This window comes from Xyrauchen texanus, chromosome 11, assembly GCF_025860055.1.
Source record: "Xyrauchen texanus isolate HMW12.3.18 chromosome 11, RBS_HiC_50CHRs, whole genome shotgun sequence".
Taxonomy (NCBI): domain Eukaryota; kingdom Metazoa; phylum Chordata; class Actinopteri; order Cypriniformes; family Catostomidae; genus Xyrauchen; species Xyrauchen texanus.
The window spans coordinates 9,672,730-9,687,204 of record NC_068286.1 but is presented as its reverse complement, the minus strand read 5'-3'; the positions used below and the strand labels follow the sequence as shown (position 1 = coordinate 9,687,204).

At 41.4% G+C, this 14,475-nt stretch overlaps 1 protein-coding gene across 4 annotated transcripts in view; it reads left to right on the top strand.

The window, feature by feature from the left end:
* Positions 1-14,475, top strand: part of LOC127651547 (SH3 and PX domain-containing protein 2A-like) — a 143,547-nt gene that overhangs the window by 120,870 nt on the left and 8,202 nt on the right. For all 4 annotated transcript variants that reach the window (XM_052137436.1, XM_052137435.1, XM_052137434.1 and 1 more), the window contains 6 exons: positions 2,843-2,956; positions 5,829-5,912; positions 10,231-10,348; positions 12,625-13,004; positions 13,854-13,903; positions 14,005-14,124. In XM_052137436.1, the coding sequence (XP_051993396.1) occupies positions 2,843-2,956; positions 5,829-5,912; positions 10,231-10,348; positions 12,625-13,004; positions 13,854-13,903; positions 14,005-14,124 (866 nt within the window). The remainder of the gene's footprint in view (positions 1-2,842; positions 2,957-5,828; positions 5,913-10,230; positions 10,349-12,624; positions 13,005-13,853; positions 13,904-14,004; positions 14,125-14,475) is intronic.

Below are 14,475 nucleotides of genomic sequence, written 5' to 3'. Positions count from 1 at the left end.
GGAGGAGGCCAATGGACAGGGACTGGGTCAGGAGGCCTGGGTGGAGGCCACCGGACTGGGACTGGGTCAGGGGGCCTGGGAAGAGGCCACGGGACTGGGACTGGGTCAGGAGGTCTGGGAAGAGGCCACGGGACAGAGGCTGGCAGAGCCGTGTGAGGCGGAGCCATAGAAGACTTAGGAGGCGGCGCCAAAGGAGGCTTAGGCAGGGCCATGGCAGACTCAGGTGGTAAGGCCTTGGGCAGGTCAGGAGGCGGAACAGTGTTGGGCGGAGCCAAGGGAGGCGATGGTGTAGAAGGCTCAGAAGGCGGAGCCACTGGAGGTGGAGCCGAAGGTGGCGAGGGCGAAGAAGGCTCTGAAGACGGAGCCAATGGAGGCTTCGGGGATGGAGCCGGGAGAGGCTCGGGAGGCTCTGGAGGAGGAATTGAAGGAGGTTCAGGAGGCGGAGCCGAAGGAGGCGAGGGCGATGAGGGCTCTGAAGACGGAGCCAATGGAGGCTTCGGAGGCGGAGCCGGGAGAGGCTCGGGAGGTGGAGCTGAAAGAGGCTCAGGAGGCGGAGCCGAGGTAGGCGGCACCGTGGGAGGCTCTAGGAGCGGAGACCAGGAAGACTCTGGAGTCTCTGGGGGTAGAGACGTAGGAGGCTCTGAGGGTGGAGCCGCCAAAGGCTTGAGTGGCTTGAGAGGCGGTACCGGAGGAGGCTCGGGAGGCGGAGCCATAGGAGGCTCTGAGGGCGGGGCCGTTGAAGGCTTGAGTGGCTCGAGAGGTGGAGCCGTAGGAGGCTCAAGAGGCTCTGGGGGCGGAGCCGTCAAAGGCTTGAGTGGATCGAGAGGCGGAGCAATCGGAGGCTCTGGAGGCGGAGCCGTAGAAGGCTCTGGGGGTGGAACTGCAGGAGGCCCCGTAGGCGGAGCTGCAGGAGGCTCGAGAGGCTCTGGGGGCGGAGCCGTAGGAGGCTCAAGAGGCTCTGGGGGCGGAGCCCTGGCAGGCTCGAGAGGCTTGAGGGGTGGAGCCCTGGCAGGCTCGAGAGGCTTGGCAGGCTCGAGAGGCTTGAGGGGCGGAGCCCTGGCAGGCTCGAGAGGCTTGAGGGGCACAGCTCTGGGAAGCTCGGAGAGCGGAGCTCTGGAAAGCTCGGGAGGCTTGAGGGGCGGACCCCTGATAGGCTCGAGAGGCTTGAGAGGCGCAGCCCTGGAAAGCTCGGGAGGCGGAGCTCTGGAAAGCTCGGGAGGCGGAGCTCTGGAAAGCTCGGGAGGCGGAGCTCTGGAAAGCTGGCTCAGGGACGGTCGAGGCCACAGGCGCTGGCTCAGGGACGGTCGAGGCCACAGGCGCTGGCTCAGGGACGGTCGAGGCCACAGGCGCTGGCTCAGGGACGGTCGAGGCCACAGGCGCTGGCTCAGGGACGGTCGAGGCCACAGGCGCTGGCTCAGGGACGGTCGAGGCCACAGGCGCTGGCTCAGGGACGGTCGAGGCCACAGGCGCTGGCTGGGTTGCCGTGGTAAGCACCGGCTTGGGTTCGCTGGGCGCTGAGGGCAGAGCCAATGGGGGTTCAGAGCATGGGGCTGTGGCAGGCGGTGGCTGGAGTGCAGAGACCTCTCCCTTTCTCCTCTTCCTCCGGGCTGATGCGACTGGCTAAGCTGGGATGTTGTTCCTGGTCGGCGTGGCTTCAGGTTCGCTGACCGTGGCTGGCAAGGGCTCAGGCTCGCTGACCGCGGTTGACGAGGGCTCAGGCTTGCTGACGGTAGAGGCCGTAGGCGCTGGTTCGCTCACTGTGACATGCGTGGCCGCTGGCTCGCTCACCGGGGCAGGCGTGGGCTCTGGCTCGCAGACCGGGGCAGGCGTGGGCCGGGAGGCGGAAGCCTGTCTTCTCCTCCTCCTCCGGGCAGACGAAGAGGACCGCGCTGGCTCGTTGACTGGCGTGAAAGGACGAACCACGGGTGAATGGAGGGTCAATACTGCGGGAGGCGCTACGGGGTTCTCCTCGAGGATGTCCACTGTTAAGGGAGAACCGCAGATCTGTAGGGTCTCCTCAACGAACGCGCGGAGCGTCCAGTCGCGCGTTGGCGGTGGCAGCCGCTCCTTCAGCCCGTCACTCAGGTTGCCTCGGAAGAAGACCACCAGGGAGAAATTAGGGAAGTCTGAAACGTTTGCCAGAACCAGAAAGTCGTGGATGTGGTCTTCTATAGGTCGGTCCCCTTGCTTCAGGCTGAGCAGTTCATAGTTCGCCCGAAAAACTGCTGGATCCATTGTGCGGTCGATCGTTCTGTAACGTTTGAATAACGAGGCTGACGAGGAGATGCGGATCCAAACGCAGTTTGAGTTTATTTAATCAGAAAACACCAAATGAACAAAAGAACAACCCACGATGGGGAAAAGAAACATAAACTAGTTAAGGTAACCACGGTAGAGACAAACAGGGAACAAGGGAGAGAAGCACACATCAGGCTAACATCAAACAACGATCGACAAAGACTGAACAAAGACACGGGGTATAAATACACAAACATGGGAAAAGGGACCAATGAAAGAACAGAACTCAAACAAAATAACAAGGTGATTAACAGAAACCAAAGGCAAATTAACAAGGGCAGGTGTAAACAATGAACAGTGAACACGAACGCTAACAGAGGACTGTGGAGTTAAATAAGGGACTAAAGTGAAAACTAAGAAATACCAAAAGTGACAAAATTACAAACAAAGGGCAACAGAGGGACAAGACAGGGTAACCGTTACAATATATATATATATATATATATATATATATATATATATATATATATATATATATATATATATATATTTTTTTTTTTTTTTTTCTTTAATATTTTCTCCTCTGATTTTTGTATGTGTACAGGCTGGTGGTTTGTTAGCACAGCTGAAGAGCAGGGCTGGGTTCCTGCCACATACCTGGACTCTCAGAGTGGCACCAGAGATGATCTGGACCTCGGAACATCTAGATCAGGAGAAGGTAGGACTGACTAAAGACACTTTCTCTGTACTTATTTAAACACGTGCAGCCACTTATTTTCATTTGAATATTGACAGACGTGTTCTCTCTCTATGTAAAACCAGATCCACATTCCTCAGCATTCTTCATCTTCTTGCATTCCTCACTCAGATCTAATACAGCGGTAGATGTGTGTTATTCGCACATATATAAATATAATTCATTGTAGACTGTTGAGGTCATGTATTACATCCTATTATTTCCTTGGAAACACCTATGCAAAGGTGTGCACCACACCATGCTCTTGTTTTTAATCTATTATGACTTGTTCACATCAATTGTGATGTTATTAAATGATGCAAACATTTAAAATATTCACAGTTTTCCACTCCACAGCTCTTCACACTTTGTCTGTAGCAAAAATGTCATCCTATGTAAATGGTTTGTTAGCCAATTCATTGGTTCAACTCCTAGGGAATCCACATGTAAACAAAATATACCTGTATATGGGAGACCGTTTTACTCCAGTTAATTTTTCTCAGGGTAGGTTTACTTTTGCATAGCCAAATACCTTGTGCTGGCTACAAAAAGCTTTTGAATATTTTCACTCTTCTTGCACAGGAAAAAGATGCAGTTATTTGAACACCATTTACCTTTTATGACAACATGCCTCAATAGTTGGTTTTTCAGCAAAATGTAGAAAGGAAAACAATTATGAAGCACAGAACGAATATGAAGTACAAATAGAAAAGAATAGAAAAAAGGTGTTTTGGCAAACAATAATCATAATTATCTTAAAAAATATCACAGTTAAAAGTGTTAATTAAAAGTGTTTAAAACCAAAACATGAAACCTCTACTCTGAAAAAACACACATTTGCATAATTGGATTTTTTATTCCAAATCTTATTTTTACTGAGATATAGCCTTTGCGACAGCTTGACAAATAGCCCTGTCTCTCCTATACCTTGAATTGTCTGTATGTTGCTTTGGATAAAAATGATAGCAAAATGCATCAATGTAATTGAATGAACTGAATGAAATGTAAAATGAAAAAAAAAAAAAAAAAATCTGGTCTAAATTTGAAAACAAATTCTTCCATTTGATATTTTAGATTTGTGAATGTTTTTCTATACCAAAAATGTTGAGTTAGTGATGAATAGTCCTTTAGACTGGCATAGTCTAAAATCTCTAATGAATTCAAACTTATGGGGAGTGGAGAAAACATGGACAGTATTTAACACTGTTAGTTGCTCTTCTTAAAGGTGTAGTTCACCCAAACATTTTAATTCTCTCATCATTTTCTCGCCCTCATGATAGCTCAGGTGTGTAAGACTTTCTTTCTTCAGCAGATTACATTTAAAGCAAAAAATAGGAAAATATCTCAGCTCAGTAGGTCCTTAAAATGCAGGTGGATGGAGATCAGATTTTTGAAGCTCCAAAAATCAAAAACAGTCTGCATAAACGTCATTGATACAACTCCAGCGGTTAAATTAATGTCTTCTAAAGCGATGCGATCACTTTTTGTGTGAAAAAACCCAACAATATTTACAATATTTAAAAGTACTTAATTTTTTTTCTTTTTCACACCAAAAGCAATCGTGTTGCTTTAAAAGACATTGATTTAACTGCTGGAGTTCTATCAATGATGTTTATGCAGACTGTTTTTTATTTTTGGAACTTCAAAGGTCTGATCACCATCCACTTGCATTTTAAGGACCTACTGAGCTGAGACATTTTACAGTTTCTCTTTAAATGCTGAAGAAATAATGTCATGATATCATGAGAGTGAGTAAATGATGAGAGAATTTTACACACACGTTTGCATGGAGTGTTTAATCTGTAATGACAAGCTCTGTACTGGGATGTCATTACACATATCAATAGACATGCGATCTAGTACATACAAGTGAATTTATATTCATGACATGTTTCCATACATCTTTCAAATCATACAGACAAGCAGTAGCAAGAAATAAATAATATCTCCCAGTTTATACATGCAAATTAACTTTTACTCTAATGTTATAGGCCTACATGTATATATGTGTACTTCATAACATCTAAAAACTAGACATAGAATAAAAACCTGTTATCTCACTGCAAAGAAATAAACATAGCCTGTCCTTTTAAAGAAATCAAATTTGAAATATTTTGCTTTCTACTCATGCTGTTGTCTGCACTATTTGTGGAAAAACACCACCCAAACCCACTTTCATGATTTGTCGAAAACAGCACTCTTGAAATCTATAATTGATTAAGAAGTTGAATTAAAGTTAGATTAGAAATTGCCATCCAACTTTCGCCAATATATTTGACTTAGAAAAATCAAAGCCTACCGACCTACCTACATATTCACTGTTTATTGGGTAATTTATAGAAGTTACCTTCCCATATGGCCACAACACCTTTTTTTGGTAAGGTGGTTAGTCAAACACTGAAGCTCTTTCAGGTTGAACTTTATTTGAACCTATCCATCTACTTCTTAGTAGTTAAATTGTTCTTTACCTTTAAAACCCTTGCATACTATATGTTGATGAATGATAAGCATTGTAAAAACCTCTGTTAAATACATGAATTTTCCATTATGTAACACAATAAAAAGGGAAAATGTTCCAATGTGGTAAATATTTTATAAGCGCTATAAATTTGTCATACTTTACCGTCACATGCCGCAATGTGTGGTACTAAAATACAATAACATGTATATTAATCAAACTCCATTGCTGTGCTGTCAGTGTGCAAGCCAGGAACCCTCCTAACCAACTAAAAACTTTTCTTCCATGTAATAATGAGTCTTCATCACTAATACCACCAGTTCTCTTCAGTTAATGTTTATGTTGCGTTTGTCATGTCTGTGTTCTCTTTCTGCTGTGGTCATTCACCTGTGTCAGTTACTAAGAGACGTAAGGCTCATCTGAAGAGGCTGGACCGCAGATGGACACTAGGGGGAATAGTCAACCGCCAACAGAGTCGAGGTGAAAACACATGCAAACACGCCTGCATAGACTGATCACATGTGTGACCAATCTGCATGATGCGTTTTACACAGCACCTATCGTTTACACTTTGCATAAATAAACTCCATTTTGCTGTGTACGTTTTTAGATATCTAAACTCTCCCTCTGGATTCAACTTTTGGATCCGTCTCCCAAAGTATGCTGTGTGGCCTCCATTGTTTTAGTTTGTTCCCCATTGTAAAATCTTTATCACACTTTGCTTGCTTTATGTCTCTATTTGTGTGTACGTGCAAATGTGTATGAATTCAAAATTATATTAGATTTGATCCGTTTTAGACAGAGAAAACCTGAAATGTTAAGTGTTATTACATTGTTTCCCAGATTGAAGACCAATTTAAATTTGGTTAAAGACCAATTACGTCATAATACGAACATGTTGTAGACTGATATCAAGTTGTCTGAAACCTTCTGTATGGCATTACTTTCCAGAGTTGCAGTCTTGATCTTGTGGTCTTGAGTCCTCTCAGGACCACAAAAATGTGGTCTAAAAAGACCAGTTTAGACCAGCAAGAATTTTAGGGCTGGTTCAGGCTGTTTAGTGCTGGTCTAGGTGGTGCACCAACTCAGCCGTGGTGATCACCTGCAAGAAAACTATTAGGACTCTTGGGACCAAGGCACTTTTGTTGGTTAAGTGATCTAAGAAAGCTGTTTGGTACACCAGCATGTTGTGCTGGAAATCGGCATCCAAAACACAGCATATGCTGGTCTATTCAATAGGGTGTTCTTTGTCTGAGCCTTGGTCTTGGAGTTAGGTCTTGCTTAGCACCTGGGCTTCGATAGGAAGACTTTGCCTGGCTTTGTTCAGGTCTTGAGTCGAGTTGTGTGGGTCAACATTTCTTATAGATCTTAACTGTGGCCACAAAATGTGTCTATTACACTACATTTTAGAATCTGTAGTTGGTTGAAGGCTGGTCATTGGTTGCTTGACTTAAAGGGTGTTGGTTTTGTTTAAGAGAGTGCTGAATCCAATTGGCACATTTGGCATACTACAGCTTGACTGCATGACTAATTATTTCCATAAACGGTGGCTGATCTCTAAGCTTAACCATGAGTGAAATCATACAGTATATAAGGTTTGACCTTTAAGAATCAAAGTGTTTGGTTCTTAACACCCATACAGTGCCTGACCTGAGATGAGGACTATGTCTGAATCATTGTGGGTTTGAATGTTTGTATGGTAATGAGTATCCATGGATAACTTTCATTCCATATTGAGTCATGGCATGGACCTCCATGAGAAGTTCCTTTAGTTTTCCATCTAGATCTGGAATAGTTTGGAGCAAATGGTAGAGTGCTGAGCTCTACTGAGTGGTTGTTAATGCATTACTATGTGGTTGCTAGGTCATGGCTAGGGTAATCTGGGTGGTTTCTATGTGGTTGTTTACTTAGGTTTAGGGGTTTGTTTAAATTCAATTATGGGTAACTTTGACAGAATATGTGGTTACCGTGTTAAAGTTAATGTAGATTGGGAGAACAATTCTAGTTCTGGATCGAATGCGGCACTGTAACATTAACTCTGTGCTGCCTCTTCCACATTATTTCTCACTTACTTTACTCTGCATCTTTGGAGAAGTCTTTGGAAACTTTCAGTGGAAATTATGGAAGTGGGTCAGTGGGTGCTTTGTGTGACAGATATTATTTTTTTATTTTTTACTCTATATAAACTAATTAGTCAGAGAGAACCATGGCTCTTTCAGAGACAAAGAGCTTATGAAATTAGTTTCATAAGAGTTGTTTCCCCATAAACACAAAATGCAATCTTCAAAACAGGTCTAAAGTAGTAACAGTTTCAAAGACACTTAAAAACTAATAAAACTGGAAAACTAACAGGCAAATAACAAACATGGCAGAATATCTAAGACAGGTGAAAACACTGGGTCAACGGCAGCCACAGGGGAGAGTTCAGTCACTACCGCTGCCCAGACACAGAGGAGGATGGTAGCCAGGAAAGAGATGGTAAGCTCAGCTGGCATACCGATCTAAACAAATGACAGTTCGGGCAGTGGTAGGGGAATGACCTCCAGGGCCTAGGATGCTGACAGGGGAATGGCCTCCATGGCCAAGGAAGTTGGTAGCGGCAGGGGAACGTCTCTGTGGCTGAAGATGCTGGCAGTGGCAGGGGAACGGACTCCTCTTCCGGAAGTTCGGCACCACTGCAGAGGGAACAGCAGTGGCAGGAACGGCTACCACCTTCTGGCAGGCGGTGGCGGGAATGGAATGAATGTGCATCCCTGAATCAGCATTTGTTTTCCACGTGCATTCTCTTGAACTGCTCAGGCAATGTCAATGGTATGGCCCATTTAGGGGTGGCCCGGATTACAATTTAAAATAAATCAGAGCTATAGAAATGTATATATTTACATTTAAAGCTTCATATTATGAGTACATTCTACACCATCTTGTTTTGATGTCCTTAGGGGGGTTCAAGCCTTGATTTGGGGGTTAAACCCTCCCAAATTCCCCCATAATTCACACCCTGGTTTTATGTTTAAGGTTTAGGGTAGGGAGGAAAGTTTTGTTGATTTAAAACTCAGAGCACTGCCCTTAAAAGCCTCATCTGTTTGAGAGAACATTTTACTTGCTTTTAGCGCCACTAAGTGGACAATTCACCTTGAAACTGCAGAGATATTGCAAGGAGCCACGTAACATTATTGTACAAAAATATAGCCACAGTTAAGTTTTTTTTTCATTAGATAAGGCTCAAAATCAAAGTGGTGCCAAAGTTAAAACCTTCAGTAGTAAGTTCATAGCACTTTTTCATCGACTTTGAATTTCATTATTAATTATTTGAAACTCAGTACAATTGACAGAAATTATGACGAGTAAATTGAACACAAAGATTGTGTTTTTACAGTGTGAGACTAATGTGTGTTTTTGGTAGGTTGTTTGGAGAAATCACTTGTGTTATTCTCCGAGACAAGCTTTTATAAGTTTTATAAACCGTTTATAAACAGATTTAGGTCAGAAGTTCAGGATCGGATCAGGGTAGTTTCTTTTTGCCGTGTAGTTGCATGTTTAGTTAGTAGATTTCACCGCATGTTTTAGTGTTTTAGTTGCTGCCGGGAAAGTATTTAGTGTTGATAGAAATGTTACAAAACAGAATGACTAACTGCCCTGACCTCATCTCATCTGTTTTTTGACAGAATGTGTTATTCAAAGCTTAGGAAATCGAGAAGATATTCATCTCTCTTCATGTTGTTTTTTTATGTTTCAACACTTCTCCCTCTATTAATATGTCTTTTATCAACACTGTTTCTTTCTCTGCCTTGCTCTGTAACTAAATCATAATTTATGGCATTGCTGTGAGCAGCCTGTAAACACTGTCGCAGAGGGACTGACATCAGCGTTAGATAAGCAGAGGCAAACATAGGCATGTAATATGTAAACAATGTTAAATAATAAATTATGTGTGATTTGGGGGAAGAAAAATACTTTATAAGGCCTCATGAGTCTTCAATGCTCAAAATGAATAATGGTATTAAAAGCGTGTCCCTGATCAGTTGTTTCTCTTACTGGGTAAATCGCACGGAAACCTGTCAAGAACATGCTTGCATCATATTTTACCCCAAAATCAAAAGAAAGAAATAACTCATATTTTTATATTTTGCCTATAGAAAATATTGCATACAAATGCTTTAAATCTAATATTAAAATTGTAAAATATTTATACATCATGGTGTTTGTCCTGCATTTAATTTATGCAGATTTAAATATATATATATATATATATATATATATATATATATATATATATATATATATATATATATATATATAAAACCATGATTACCATATTTAAATTCAGTTAAAAAAAATACAGCGTTTCATTACATAATTTTTCTTTTGACTTTAGGGATGAAATGTGACCTGTATATGTTTTGGTGAGATGCATCCAACCAAAGATGAGAGACCCATAATTCTTGGGTTATGAGGTTGAATTTCTCTGGCTTACAGAAGACCCACGGTGTCCTAGAAGTTGTTTAGAATAAAATATATTATTAATGATGAATTGTGAGACGAGTGTTTTATTATTACTGTGGTGAAGGGATGAGTTTTGGAAGGTATTTTTTATAAACTTTGTGGTTTTGCATTTGCTTTGTTTTTTCAAAAGAAAGTCACAGTTTGGCCTAAAATTCTTACATTGGAAAAGTTTGTTAGGAAGCAGTTGAATCCATTTGTCAACCGATTAGACCACAAAAGAGGCAAAGGCCCAAACACATTGAGAACAATGCAGGAATTCTTCCTCAAACTCTTTCCATATTCTGTCTGTGTTTAGAGGAGAAATATGTCACCGTTCAAGCTTACGCCAGTCAGGGGAAGGATGAGATCGGGTTCGAGAAAGGAGTAACCGTGGAGGTGATCCAGAAGAACCTGGAGGGATGGTGGTACATCAGGTAATAAATAAGGTTCCTCAAAGTTTTAGGTGGTATATTATGGAAATCCTGTGTTTATTCAATTCTCATGATAATGAATATGTTATAAACCTACTAACCCTTCATTCCGCCCTCATTTAGCAATACGTCTGGTGATATTGCTGAATAAAATCTAGGTAGCCAGTGAAGTGTCATAGTACAGAAGCTATATTATGTCTTTGTTGTGATGAGGCAGCTGTGGCTCAACTGTCTCTGTTTTAGGAGCACTGGAACTGCTCTTGTGTACACGTTCATCTGCAACAATTGAAAGGGAGAGATCAAATTAAAACATAGATTGTGCTAACCTCTGGTGGTCAGAAGGAGAATAGCAGAGTTCTGACATTCACAGATTTCATTGAAAAAGCATGGCTCATTTATTGTCATGTTAAAGTAATGAATCTCTTCTTTAACAGCTCTGTCAACAGCATCAGAGACATTTTACAAAATAAAATAATTTCAGCTCGAACATCAATTTGTAAAAACAAGCAAAATCGTGTTTACAGTAATACACGTACAGTGGAAGATGATTGGACAATGCATCCTACCTGGATAAATGTGAATAGACTGTATCTAGACATTATAGCAATTATAGCCACAAGACTTAAACATTATAACATTAGACTAGGGGGATAATATTGTTAACTGTTGTCATGACCACATGAAGCTAGTAGACCCATTAACTTTCACACCATAAATGCAAAGATACTTTTCTTGAGTTTTAAAATGTATAAATATTTAAGTTTAAGTTATGTATAAAGTTGAAAAAACATTTGTACATTTAAACCAAATGAAATCAAATAAATGCACATAAAATTTTAACTAAATTGAGTAATCTTTTATATTTTAAGTTTTACTAATTTAATTTAGTCAAAAATCACACAGTTCAGTTTAAAATATCTTATGAAATTGAAATGTGTAAATCTTAAAAAAAGCATCATACATTAAAGGAAGGACATTGTTTTTTTTGGGATCTCAAATCATCTGAACAAACCGGTTCACTAAAATTAATCAGACTTTCTTATAAATGCATTTGATTCTCCTTGCAAAGTTTGCTAATAAACAAGGTTTCATATGTATGAACGCATCATGAAAATATGTCCATTGTACAAAGGTGCCTTGAATTGGGGCACTTTTCTCACATTGTGTAAGTATATTCATATTCGGGACATGTTGCATCCCAGAATTGAATTGAATTTTTACAGGTTGGACAGCCAAAAACCGGAACGATCCTGGAACATCCTGGATCGATGGCAACCCTATTGACAATGGGAGTGGACTGGAGAGAGGAGAGGTGCAACTTCACTGATCACTGCCATTAAAATGCAGAGCGTGCCTCTCCTTGGGAAGCTGACTTCTATCTCCTTGTGTGTACACACTGCCGTTCTCGCAGGTCCGGGAGCAGAGTGGGGAGGGTACCAGCCAAGTTAGATATTTTGCTGGACCCTGGAGCATGGGTTGCAGCTGACGGGCTAGGATGCCGGGTGGCCTTCCCCTCACACTCGCCACAGCCCCGGGGAAGACAGGCCTTCACAGAAGCCACCTGACTCTGCACACATCCTGGACTATTGCTTGGACACTCCCCATTCTTCACAAAGTTCCGTCTCACCACGAGGATGGCACTTTCCTTGATGGACCCTTTACTATTGGTTTAAATAAACATGATGCCACACCAACTATGTCATTCTAAAGGCATGGTGGCTCAGTGGGTAGCACTGTTACCTGGCAGCAAGAAGGTCCTGGGTTGAAGTCCTGACTCAACTGTGCCTTTCTGAGTGGAGTTTGCATGTTGTCCAGTGTTCATGTGGGGTTCTCCAAGACATGCAGGTTATGTTTTTGGAGACCCTAATGTATGTGTGTGTTGCCCTGTGATGGACTGGCTACCTGCCCAGGGTGTTTCCCTGTCTTCAGCCTGAGACAGCTGGGATAGGCTTGTTGTGGAGGCGGTCAGATGCAAATGTCTCCCACACTGTGACATCACAAAGTGGAGGAAGTAGGGGACAAGTTGTTTTTGCAGCTGTGTTTCAACAAATGCTCTTTTTGCAGTGAGGAGGAAGTTTCGAGATCTGAAACTTACAGTATGTTTTTCTAGTACAATGACCTCTTTCTTATATGTCTAAAGATCAAAGAAAATGTGATTCCTCATGTCATGACCCCTTTAGCAATTTATAAATATTATTTTTATACATGTATGTCAACATTTGATATTTTTGCATGTTAAAAACTATTTTTAATTGTGCTACTGTTTGAATGTATTGCAGGTATCAGGGCAAGGAGGGCTGGGCCCCAGCTTCCTACCTGAAGAAACTCAAAGATGACCTTTCCCCAAGGAAGAAGACTCTGACTGGCCCTGTGGAGATCATCGGAAACATAATGGAGATCAGTAACCTCCTCAACAAGAAGGCCGTCAGCGAGAAGGACATTCAGACCGATGGAGAGCCCACCACCCCTGAGCGCCACATCTCCAAGAGTGAGATCAGTCTACCCATCCCATTTGCCCCAGAGGCTGGAGTGGCACCCATAGTCAACACTGGGCAGGGAATGGGGTCTGGATCTAGTGTCGCCCTACAGGAGAACAAGAGTAGGGTAGAGTCGGGGTCACCTGCTATAGCCCGGGTGGCACCACACAGAGTCGAGATAGGTGAGTGTATGTTAGGACATGAACTAAAAATGATCAGCATCTACATGATCAGAATGCAACACATTCCAATACAATCGTAACCTGTGTATGACTTGTGTTTTTTTCTTCACTTTCTTTGAAAGCATTTAAACTGCACCTGAATTACAGAAGAATGTGTCATTAAATTAAATGATCATTGTTATAATGTTTTTTATATAATTATTTTTTCTTCCATATTATAGTGTAATTATTATATTTGAAAATACATTCTAACAATATATTTTATTTTATATATGATTTTACATTCCTGTTATTTTGCATATAGGTTTTGAAGCAATAGGTAATTATTCCAAGCATTTTGTCTGGGTGTTATGTTACCAAAATAATGACCAGTAACACTGACTGTCACTGTCACTCAGTAACTTACTGCTATTTGACATTTCTGCTTACTTATTAAAACAATGGCAAGCATAAGCTACAAATGATACAATTCCATAATCGCTTAACTGCTTTCTTGTAATTCTGTTGACTTGTCAACTCAAGAGGTGCACACACACTATATGACTATTTGATACTTACAAGGTTATTCAAATTGCAAGATTTTCCACCCTAACGATGAGCGTGAAATCACACAAAAAGTGACCAATTATTTTCAAATAATGTCATATTTTGTCCTGATCAGACTGCCATCTTTGTCTTGTGAAGAAACTGGTTATGGTTTCCTGCCTTGAAGATTTGTGTGGAAAATCTGGGGCTAAAATTGTGAAATGTGCATAACAAAACTATTTTTTTCCGAATTTCACAATCCTGCATTTGTTTACTGTCTTGACATGAGAGAAAGTTTATAAATATGTTTTGTATAATTGGCAGGCTCTCCAAACCTTAGGCAAAAACCTCCTCCTCGAAGAGAGACAAATCTGGTAAATTATAAGGGCCAAATATAGTTTATTATTATTATTTTAATTCATACAGAGCAGTATATATTTATTAGATAATACTGCCTTTGCCTCCAATGCTCAAGGCTTTCCAGTTGCCTAAACCTCCAGAGCCCCCTACTGTGGAAGCCGAGTACTACACCATAGCAGAGTTTCAATCCAGCATCTCAGATGGCATCAGCTTCCGTGGAGGACAAAAGGCTGATGTAAGGTTTCATGCATTCTGTTTTCTCTGAGCTGTGACAGTGATTTAGTAGTACTGAAAACTATGGCAGTGCTATGTGCTGTGACAATGTATGCCATCGAACTGGTGTTAAACAATTATTTTTTTTTTTATGCATTTAAAAATTAAATATATTAACTTTTGCCATAATTTAATAATTTTTTTATAATTTAATCTTAATTTTTTTTTAAATACCTGCTTAACTTTCTTTCGTGGAACACAAAAGGAGATGCTAAGCAGAATGTTAGCCTCAGTCACAATTTGCTTTCATTGAATGGAAAAAAACATGAATTTCTAAGCATTTTTTCAGGCCTTTTGGACTCTGTGTAATAAA